Source organism: Myzus persicae, unplaced genomic scaffold, assembly GCF_001856785.1.
Source record: "Myzus persicae strain clone G006 unplaced genomic scaffold, MPER_G0061.0, whole genome shotgun sequence".
NCBI lineage: Eukaryota > Metazoa > Arthropoda > Insecta > Hemiptera > Aphididae > Myzus > Myzus persicae.
The window spans coordinates 87,157-99,389 of NW_019104117.1; the positions used below are offsets into that span (position 1 = coordinate 87,157).

Consider the following 12,233-nt stretch of genomic DNA (forward strand, 5'->3'; position numbering starts at 1 on the left):
TGTTCCAGGAAAAGATCCATGCTTGTGATACCAAAGGTGAGGCCAGACGACGCAGGCAAGTATGAGTGCAGAGGTACCGGAGTCCAAACCGGCCATGTGGCTATTACATCGGCCCAAGTCATAGTTAATTCCAAACCGGACAACAGTGAGTATTATACTATTATATACATTGATCAGGACGCTTATAAATTATAATAATACATTGTAGCTATCATAGTTTCCTGCTATGATGCATGTATTTTGTACAATTAAACGTTGTTACGTAGATCAAGACGAGAACAAAGTGTTCTTTCTTTTCGTCTATAATGGTTTTATTCGTCTCGTTGAAATGAATAAAGTCGATGGATTGATCAATTTATATTTATTCGATTTACGATGGCCACTCTAAAATCTAAATATGTTATTAATATCTCAATGATGTGAATACAATCACTTAATTAAGTATCTATATATATACATAATTTATACAGCCCAACTATAATAAACAAACAAAAACGTCTGATAAACGATAATGAAAACGTGATAGTTTTTATTAAATGCATACCAACAGAAAAGGGGAACCGGTAGGGTGAAGTTTAAATTTAATAAAATAAATAAGAAATTATAATTTCCTAATTTAATTTGAATAGTTATTCATAAAAGAGGACCAAATTTAAATCCAAAAAGTAAAACTTTCGGCAAATTAAAAAAAAAACAACTAGCACTATTTATTACATTTACTATACAATACACATTAACTGGATGTTTGAATAGTTCCACATACATTATGAACTACCCATCATAAGAATTTGACTTCTTTCAAAAGAAAAAAAAGTCATTTTCTGAAAAATTGTTACTCGTCACCTTTCATAAACAAATGATTCATTTGTCCATTCTTCATATTGACGATGAACAGCTAAGGGGTAAAAAATAAGAGTAGTAATAACATAATCTTCGAGGAGTATGTATGTAGTAGGCCAATCACGAGTAAATACGTGCATATTTTACACAATAAATATAAATGTATAAATATTTTAATATGATCGATCGTTTTTGAAAAAAACAATTTTTATTTTATTAATATATACGGACACGGTTGTTAGTCGATTCCATTCAAAATGTAGTACTTACATTTATAATTCATCACTTACAATGAATTTCTATATCGTTCGAAATCAAGAGTTAAAATAATAATATTGAATTACAAAATAGCCTATTACGGCGTATTTTAAACTTTCCTAGAAGTAATGAAGTATTAACATATGTCTTGTGATGAGCTTTTTCCGTTGAAAGTGACAAGTAAATAGGACTATTCGTACAATCAATCGCCCTGTGCTGCTATTTTAATATCATACAACAGAATACTAGGTAAATTTATATTCTGATTCCCGTTGCATGGCTTTTGCAATATTGATATATTCCCAAAATATACAACCATATATTGGCTTATTGTAGCAACAATATTGCGGATAGTTAATAATACTTACCGATTGTATAAATATGTGATTATGATTGATTTTCTTCAGTCCTATTTAAAATACATTTTTTTGCAATATAACACAATCATAATAATAATATACGCGTATCCTTATCAAGACAATTGCGTAGAAATTTTTCAGTCGGTACTATTACGGTATACGTGCGTGCACTACGTACATTAAGTGGATGAAAACGGGGCTACTCGTTTTGCTAGAAAATTATTTTACCCAATTATAGTTTTAAGATAAATTAAAATGTTATTGTCAAAAAAAAAAAAAAAAACATCAACAACAACAAATTCCTACCGCTAACGACCCAATTTCCACAAGTCTCAAATGATAGTGTAAACGTTAAATAAACACCACACTACTTCAGTATTGTGACTGTGTGTGTGTGTGTGTGTGTGTGTGTGTGAGTGTGTGTGTCCGACGGTGCCGCGGGGCCCCCCGCGCAGGTCGATAGGCGGCGACGGGAGGCGCACACACACACACTGGTCAGACTCGTATCACGTGTGGTCGCCGATCGCGGTGGCCGTTCTCTCTCGCGCGCGCGAGCACACACACGCACACACACACCATCTGCTCGATGTGTTTCAATCAATGTGAACTCGTACGTGCTCAGGTCCACTCCCGATATACTAATAAGTAATAACGTGTACCTCCTATATAGCATTATAAACATATTATACCTACGACGTTGTTTGTATAGACCAGCAGTATATTAAATTATTATAGAGATGTTTTGTTTAAAAGCCACTCGTCTTTTCGGTCAATTTTAATAGCGTTTTTGATTAAACAATGATATAATCGAATTGATAAACACTTTTTGACTACCTGTCTACTATGTACCAATACGTTTTCCGATAAATATTGCTCATTTTGGGAGATATATCAGTATATCACTATGGGTTCATTTAATTACAGGAAATAAGAAAACTTACGTCACCTATAAACATAATGGTCACTTGCAAATGTATACAGCTGTCAGTTGGTAAAATTATATTGAGCATGCGCAGAAATATATACCAAATTTGGATATTACTTTGAAAATACTAAATATTTTCGTACTAAAGACTTTTATACGAGACATAATATATTGTAATATAATATTACAGTTTGAATTTTAAATTTCATGAAATAATTCTTATATTTTATTAAAAAGTAAAAACATTTAAACATCGTATTATATTTCACATTTCGATACTAATTATATAAAAGTATTTCATAACTTAGGGGTTAAAGAACTATTATTATCATTTTTATCATTTTCTCGATAAATTTACCAAATATCGATAAGAAATAAACAAATATATTTCCTGTAGAGTAGCCAGAGTAGATAAAGACAACAGTGGGAATTAAGAATCTTTAGCAAAATTATAACTCTGGGGTGTTTGTGTTGTTGTGTTGTCGCTATTATATTTTCTTTATATCGGTATCGAATATAGCTTATAAATATATAATATACTATTCAACCCCAGTCCCAACGCCCTGCAATATTAATATCAACTAGCGGAAATTGATTCGATATGGACGATGATAATATAATATGCTTATAATTTATATTGTAATACCTAAAGCCGCGACGATATCTCCAGATTTTTCAGCATCCACGGCAGTAATGTTTTCGTGTTTAAACTCCGACCATCGAGACCCGTTAAGACCCGTCGTTATAAATAGTATGCGATTGGGTCCTTATTATATCCCCTCGAGCGGAATCCGACCCGGTCTATATATGTGTACATAATATATATATATATATAAATATAGCGACCGACGGCCGTCTTCACCCGTTAATATTGGACGCAGTATTTGTAACGTCTCATTCGAAAAGGGTTGCAAACCACTAATTAACTTTATGATTAAATTTATGTGTGGGAATTCTTCGTGTGATCACACGGCGGCGACGTCGTTTAAACATATATTTTTTACTTTACCGGCCTCGGAACCGAGCCTGAACAATTTGTTCCATCGTAATAATTGTATTAATGTCGTCGACGTCGCGACGTCGTTGTTACTCGTTACTCACGCCGGTTTCTCATAGATCCGGTGTTATTATAATATCAGACTGTGGGTATTATAATATTATGTGTAGATACGCCGAATTTCGTTAAAATTACAATCGAACAATCCGTCCAACCGGTACTATATAATATAATAGCCGACATAGCCACACTGCAGGTACGCACAACGTACAGCGTCGTCGGCCAAACTATATTATGTTAATCGTAAACGATTTTGATTCGGCTTACCCAATCACCAAACATAGCATTATAATAAACATTTATAATTTATGAAAATATACTAAATTATTTCGTATAATTTTATGCATTGGAATACCCGATGCGATTTTATTATATTCGATGTTAATTATATACCGTATACTCTTAAATTACCAATATTAGTTTTTGTTAGAAATATAAAACAAAAACTTTAATCTGTGTGAACCCGAGCCAGGAAATGGTCACATATTTCCCTGGAATGAGTTGGTAACCGGCAAGCCGTCGAAACCAATAAAAATCCAACCAAAAATCGAAACCATCGTTCGCCATAATAATAAAGTTTAAGACGTTTAAGTATTAAAGTACTTGAAAAGGTACAATAATATAATAATGTACCTACAGGGAAATTCAGCTCAGTGGCAATTTATGCACCATTAGTATTTTTTCTTTAATAATGAGTTTAGTCGAATTCTATTTTTGAAATGTTTTACTTAAAGGTGATAAAATTATCACACATTTTTATTTGGATACAATTAAAAAGAAAAAATTATCTCCTATATTCAGTTTTATAATGTGTAATAATATATTATACAGTGTAAAAATGGTGGTCTCTATTGAAGAACAGAAGTTTCTATTTGCACAGGTCCTGCTTAAGTAGCTATCGTACAAAACATATCAATAACTTGAAGATAATCTTCATCTTCTTTATCGAAAATTTAGATTTTTAACGGCCTATTTTTAAGGAGCAAAAAGGGGATGAACGCGCTCAGTGAAATCAGCCCGTATAATAGAGTCGTACCCGTGTATATACACAAATATCATAAAATCATAATGAAATTAAAAGAAAACGTGTCCGGATGACGGGACCGAAAAACGAAAGAAAAAAAATGTAAACGAACGCGTCAACGTATCAAAAAAAAAAAAAAGAATATCGTAAAAAAGGTCGGGCACGGGGGGGTGCGTTGCGCAGCGGACCGCAGACGGACTGCGTGAGTGCGTGTGCGTGTCTGTGTGTAGCGCGCGCGCGCGTCTGTGCGTGTGTGGGTGTGCGTGAGTGCGGCGGCGGTGGCGGCGGCGGTTGGCCCGGCGCGACGGCAGACATACAGGCGAGATTCAATAATGTAAACAATCCATCAGAAAGGCGGCGGCGGTCGGCGTGCGACGGTAATTGGGTTATCCTCGGGCTGTTTGCGTGCTGGGCAGAGTCGGCGGCGGCGGCTGAGGCGGGCGCCCGGTTTTTAGAACCGTTTAGAACGCGCGGGCGCACACCCCACCGCACGGGTCCGGTCTACAGTGTTGTAGACTTGTAGTATACTCCGTGTGTGCGGTGTGCATTTATGATGTTATTATTATTATTATTATTATTATTATAATTATTACATTTTCGTGAATTTATTCCATCGTGATCGTAATAATAATAATATCATCGAGTGCGATCGTACATGCGACGTAAGCTTAGCGGCATTGTTTTCCGATATCATATGAGTATGTTATACTCGATTTAACGGGCAACTTCCCTTATTTATTAAAAATACAAAAAGTATCGTACTGCCGCAAGCTTTAGCTATGAGTATACTAATTATTAGTGAAATGTGTGGAGTAGGCAATGTTATGAGCATTTCTTTTTTTATTTAAACTGCACTTCATTTCAAATGATTTGTAATTAACATTATTAACTGTACACTATTATTAAATTGAGTTAATTAAGTTTACTTAACGTTCAGAACATTAATTAAAAGATACCAAATAATATATTTTACTCTAAAAGTGCTAAGTCATTATGAAGAATAAAATATTGACTCAACAAGTTAAAATAATTTTGTTTTTATTTACATTGTTTTTATTCATCACCACTCGAGTTATACCACAAAATAAAGTTATACTACAGACTACAGTGATTATGCGACTTTCAGAATTTTTAAATAACCAACAATTTTGTTTATAAATGTATCCAACTGTTTCTTATAACACAGCAGCTGTTAAGAGGCAAGTCATATGTTTGTGTCTACAGACTACTTATTTATTTGTTGACTTTTTCTGTTTAAAATCATAGTCTACAGCGTGATAAAAAAAAATATATTTTCATCTACAATTGTTCTAGATTTGCATAAGCACTGCAACAATTAATTTGACTTATTACAATTTAAAATTAACTATCTAGTTATAACTTTTATAAGTAATACAATTTTTTAACAAATACAAACTTTTTAACTCATTAATGCTTATATCTTTGGAAATATTATACTTGATACATACACCGGCGGAGTGTTGTGCGTCGAAATAAATCATCTGATTAATGTTTACATAATAATATTATCATACCAAATACGTAAATATACGCACGAGTCGTAAATAAATTATAGGAAATAAATAAGACCTCAGTAGTCATCCTCTTGTTTGTAGATAAAATCACCTGACCATAATCAATCATATTATATTATATGACGTGCTTATAGCCTCACAACCGGTTTTCTAATGGAAATAAAACATTTAATACCTACTCCCATATAAATTATTACTAGACATTTTTTCGGGTTAGTATAATATTATGATTGTTTCGTCGGCAAATATTATTATAATAACATAATATTATAACATACATTATACCTCGTACAGACGTCCAATTACGACGACATTTCGTTCGGCAGTTGGCTCTAATAACAGACCTTATTGGCTGTTTCAGTTCCCGATATCGTCCGGAGACGTCGCGATAATGCGATACTTTCGAAACGACTAAAATCGCCGCGAAACAACGACGCGGGCAAAGCGCGGACGTTATAATTACAGACCGGCGAACACGAATAACGCCCAAAACCAATGGGTTTTCTGTGCACGCACACGACGACGACCGCTAGCCATAGGTTACTGGGTGAAGGGGAGAAGTGTTGATCGAACTCGGTGTAATATCGTTGTTACTTGTTATTATCACTATTACTATTACTATGTGCCCGAACAACTTAATCTCTTTCTCGAATCCCGTATGTGTACGATAAATAGACTTTCAAAAATCGTCGTTGATCCCGTTGTTAGTTTCAAAGTCACATCAAAATCGAGCAGAGCGAGCTAGCGTGCTAGAGCGTCTGTTAGTGAGAAAAATCTTCACGATATGATTTTCGGGCGAGCCGAATAGTCAATTTTAGACAAGATAGTGGAGAAGTTCTTGATTGTAAAACCACTGATACTAAAAACAGCAATTTTCCCTACATTTTCTCCATCCACTTTAACCAATAGCTGTTACAACTTCAGTAATAGTGGTGGTGCTAATATAGTGATTGATCATCGGTAACGCGATCTGGATGTTTTGTGTAGTGGGTCCAATCAAGAGATAATTATTATTTCCATTCATTTTTTTTTTTACCATTTAATGCATTTTAATATCTTAATATATAATTGATGATAAAACATTATAGTAATTATTTATTACCTTATAGGTTTGTAAAATAAAAAAAAAATTTAATTTAAATCGTGTTACCCAACAAAGTAGGTACTAATCTGCATGGTGTGGGGTCTGGGCCCGGAACCACCCTCTTCGGTGTGCCACAATATGTAGTGCCTATTATTATACAGGTGTAGTGGTTGAGTTTGATGAAACACGTGTTACGATTCTAAATTGTTTTCCTTCTATTCATAGCTACACGTATTAAATACACATACGTAATGATTAAAAAAAGCATACATTTATTTATAAATTCCAAAAATAATCTTGTAGCCTACAAATATATATATTTTTTAAGTGTTTTTTAGAAATCATCATTCTTTATGTAGTATAATAATATCGATGTATTATCCCATTTATCCCATTTATCTAAATACCAAACTAATCATATTTTAGATTCCATGTAAACTTATATGTTACACTGTCATTGCATCAGCTTTAACATGAATTATGAACAATCTATAGGTATATTTTAGTGAATGCAATTCCACAGACGGTGTTATAATTTACAACAATAGTTCATTTATAAATGAGAAAGCTATTATTGGTATTTAAGATGTAATTGTTTCATCGACCGCTGTCAAAAAACAGAATATTATTCCTTCGTCAAACCAATAAATATTGTCTACATTTCGTTTTAATTCAGGCACTCAGCCTTGTGAATAAACAATTTATGTACAACATATGTGCTAGTTTTAAAGGGTATCTTTCAGTCTTAAATAATTTCCATGATTTAAAACTAATTTTACTCAGAAATAATATTTATAATTCGTCCATGTCAACAAGAGCTCATAATATTAAATAATATGAATGTAGTTACTATAATACTGTATAATGTATATGTTTATAATACTTAACTTTAGTTTGCATCAATGAGTTATTCTTAATTATCTATGTTAATTAATATAAGGATTGAGGGTGTATAATATTTTGTTTCGTTCAAATGTATTAACGTTTTAGAGATAAAGAAATCAATAAATTAATAATAACTTACAATTTGTGCATGATAATTAATAATAATTTAAACATTTTTCAACAAATATAATTGTATGAAAAGTATAATAATATAAATATAATTATAATTAAATCAATATAGCACAACTTAGACAATTTATGTAATTTGTATCTTGGTAGACCAAATAAGTACTATTAATACGAAATTAAGTTAAAAATAAAAAAGGGAAAAATGTAAAATGAAAGTACAAAAAGTACTGTAATAAGATGTTATGTTACGAATTTTGGACTACTATTAACTACCAATTATTATTTTATTAAGTACCATTTATTTTAAACTATATGCAATCATCATGAATTGTCGTCGTCGTTATCGTTGTTGTTGTTGTTGTTGTTAAAAAAATTAAAGCAAGTATTTACAAAAATGAATAAATGACAACGATTATAGGCGATAAGTAGGTAATGAATAAATAACACTTTATACTTCATAGTCCATACTACACATATTGAAGACCATAAATTATAGTTATTTTAGTAGCCATAAAGGAGGTATATAGTACTTATTTATATTTTTTTTATTGAGTGATTTTTTTATTATTTTAAAATATTTGTATTTTTTTTTTTTTGCCCGACAAGCAAAAATAATCCTTATGACCCAATGGCTATTGACCCCATGTGCCGATTATTACACACGTTATAATAATAACACTTAATAATACATTATTTGTTATTGCGAGTTTCCTAGTACTTGCGAATTGGAACAGTTCTTTAGTCTGGATGCACTTCTAATACTTCCAATATTATAGTACCTATAGCGAGTATAAATACATTATTCGCCTAGTATGAAACAAGTGACATTGTCGATTCACTTATTTAGTGTACCTCGGTATATAATATAATATTAATTGTTTTTGTGAACTATAAAAAACTGCATTTATCTTTGAAACGACCATATTTTCTACATCCCAATAAATCTTAATGATTGTCATTAGTGAACATAGTAAAAATATAAACTCAAATTGATGTGCGGGGTACATCCCCTCATTTGGCGTAGTAATTCTATATGATTTTCTAACGACATAAAATAAAATACCAAGAGTAAAAAAAAAAAGCAAAAATGAAAGTGACTGATGCGTATACTGTCTTATAACGACGCGTTTATTTACTCGTGGTGCAAATATATTTTTCTGTTAACTCTTTTGCGGATAAAACGTGTGTTTCAAAACTTTCATGTAAATGTAACCACTATTTTAAATATCAGATACCGAGTCTATAATCAGTCCTTCGCTGAGCTATCGTTTATTAGAACTACAATTACTTGAATTTCTTAATTTTTTCAATGGGTACATCTTCAATGGTTTATCTTACGAAAAGTAAAAGTCGAAAATTACTTTTTGAATAGCCAAATTTAATTTTTGATCGATAGTTGTAAATATGAGTACTATAATAGCACTAATCAAGTATACAATTATATCGCATATACTCCTCAGATCTTTTGGAACTCGCTCCTACTACTCGGAAAAATGTTAATCAAATAATTAAATCAAAATTCTATTGTTTTTTTCCATTGAATAATAATGTTATATAAGGTTAGGTTAGGTTAGGAAACGTTAACATCAAATTTAATTTCATAAATCTAATTCTATAATCGGGACGGTTTTGATGCAATAAAAATCCGTTTTAACTCGTTGACAATTTTTATAACATTGAAAAGTGTGTCACGGTAAAAGTGCGTTTTGCCAAAACGTTATTTTCAAAAGCATATTATTATGTACGACGCAGCAGCAGATGTTTACATTTTAAAATTGCCTCGCTGCACATAGCAATGCAATGCAATTGTTTTTCCCGTTTTTTATTTTATGATTGCGTTATTTACCATGTACTTCGTTCGTTTTTGCAGCGACAGCCCTGTGGCCGTTGGTCGGCGGTCCCTGTCCAGCAGATCTCGTATATTGTCTGAACGGGGGCACTTGTACGTTCTACGAAACCATCGGAGAGCTTGTTTGCCAGTGAGTAGAATAAATTAAACATAATATTGTATTTACGTTGTAAAATATATCTACATAAAATATGTTGTATAGCATAATAATATTGTAAGGTAGTATCATTGAAATAGATTTACGATAATATTGTAATGCTATAAGTAATTTTAACGATTTCGTTGGACTTTAAAAAAGCAAGTCTTAAACTGAAATAAAATCATCGCTTTTCAAATTTCAGGTGCGCCGAAGGCTTCAAGGGTCAACGGTGTGAGAACAAAGACATTGTTAACAAAAGCAGTATGTATGCCCCGTCTTTGACTTATTTCTGTAAACTAGGCTTGTCCGGATCCTATTATTGTTAGGTTTATATTATATATGCAAATTTAATTTAATATATACATATTATATATATAAATATATATATATATTATTATTTTTTAAATTATCGAAATTTATTCAAAATTTTTACCAAAGATTTTTTTTTAAATTTAGTAAATTTTTTTTCTGGGCCAAAAGTGTTATAATCAAAGTAATTTTTTTTATGTACATAATATACCATTTGTATATTATATATCATTTTTTTTTTTTTTTTATCAAAAATTATTTATTTTTATTATTATTATTATTATTATTATTATTATAATTATTATTTTGGATCACTTACATCTAGTCACAACTCCTATATAAATTTTACTTACGTGTAAAATTGAAACAAATTCACGAATCATTTTGCGGATTATAATTATTATTTTTTAATTTATTTATTTATACTTTATTAATTATTTATTTTTGATAATACATTATTGTGTAAATAAAATGACTTGTACAGTATTCTGATAAAAAAAACGGTGAACAGTCTTTTTATTTCGCTTGATTATTATTATTTATTATTATTATTATTATGATTAATATTATTATTATTTTTTACGAATTCTTTTTTTTGGTACATTTGTGTGGTATAAGCTTCCTATATTCTTTGCCAAGTTATACTGCGATACAGTTACCAAGGAACGGAACAAATTTATATAATTTTTTTAGCCAACGATCAACCGCTGCATTATGTTTTATTTTCGCTTTTTACCCCTCTTTCGGAAGTGGCGGGTGAATGATGTGTAAAAAACTATTTATCCCAACAATTGTTACGTACATTGTACACATGAACTGGACGAGTCATTTGAATCGCTCCCAAACGAAAGGTAAAGATTTTATTAAAAAAAAAAAAAAAAAAACAAAAAAAAACAGAAGTTAAAAACAAATACCGATTATTAACAATTATTCTTACTTTGCTTTAAATAACATAATTATATATTTTTACTAACGCAAATTAGGATTCACATTATTAGTCGCTTCTATTAACACGGGATTTTATAATAACACGAACTAACAAAAACTTAGCTTTGAAATTTGTTGACAATATCGATAACCGCGTTATAATACACCTTCACTCTTCAGTTATTGATACGTAACAATTTGTTGTCATTATAATTTTAAACGATGTAGAATATGGACATACTGTGACTGTGTAGTGTGTATTATACGCTAATATAATAGCCTCATCCCACCTAACGGGAGTGTAGTAAAATATATTATAAAACGCACTATAATTATTATTTTGAATTTGAAAGCAATGATAAATCAACTTATTTGGAAAATGATTCTGAGTAAAGCCCTGGCCACTTAAGTTTTTCAAAATTTGAATTCTCGTAATTACGAGTGAATATTTTCGATTGTTATGTGTTAAATAAATATTATAAAAATTTGCTTTACACATTTATAGAGAAAAGCAATGTAAATTTTCATGTAAAACAATTATATGGTTAATTTCTAAATTACGGGATTGTACTTTTTCAAGACAATAAGTTAATTATGGGTATTTGACATTTTAATTAAGTGTCGCCGTACATAATACCATCGTCAAGAATTTATTTTTACATTCTGTCATTCTATCAAATGTTAAATGGTGATTTAAAAATGTCAATAGTCAAGATTGAAATTTTCAAACATTAATATAGATGGGAGTATAGTATGATATTATGAAACGTTTGAAATACTTCTACATTAATGGAGGACACCTCTAACCTAATATGATTATAGTTACATTAAAATATAATATTATATTGTAAGCTTTCATTAGTATCCTAGTTTGGCTCAGAATCAGTATAATTTACTTTAAAGTAAAAGTATT

The 12,233-nt window shown here is 31.0% G+C and overlaps 1 protein-coding gene across 4 annotated transcripts in view; it reads left to right on the top strand.

Annotated features, from left to right (window-relative positions):
- Positions 1–12,233, top strand: part of LOC111038908 (protein vein-like) — a 64,127-nt gene that overhangs the window by 48,888 nt on the left and 3,006 nt on the right. For 2 of the 4 annotated variants that reach the window (XM_022322181.1, XM_022322182.1), the window contains exons 3-6: positions 9–145; positions 9,967–10,075; positions 10,287–10,345; positions 11,087–11,244. In XM_022322181.1, the coding sequence (XP_022177873.1) occupies positions 9–145; positions 9,967–10,075; positions 10,287–10,345; positions 11,087–11,157 (376 nt within the window). In that variant the 3' untranslated portion in view covers positions 11,158–11,244. The remainder of the gene's footprint in view (positions 1–8; positions 146–9,966; positions 10,076–10,286; positions 10,346–11,086; positions 11,245–12,233) is intronic. The other 2 variants (XM_022322184.1, XM_022322183.1) reach the window with 1 other exon arrangement.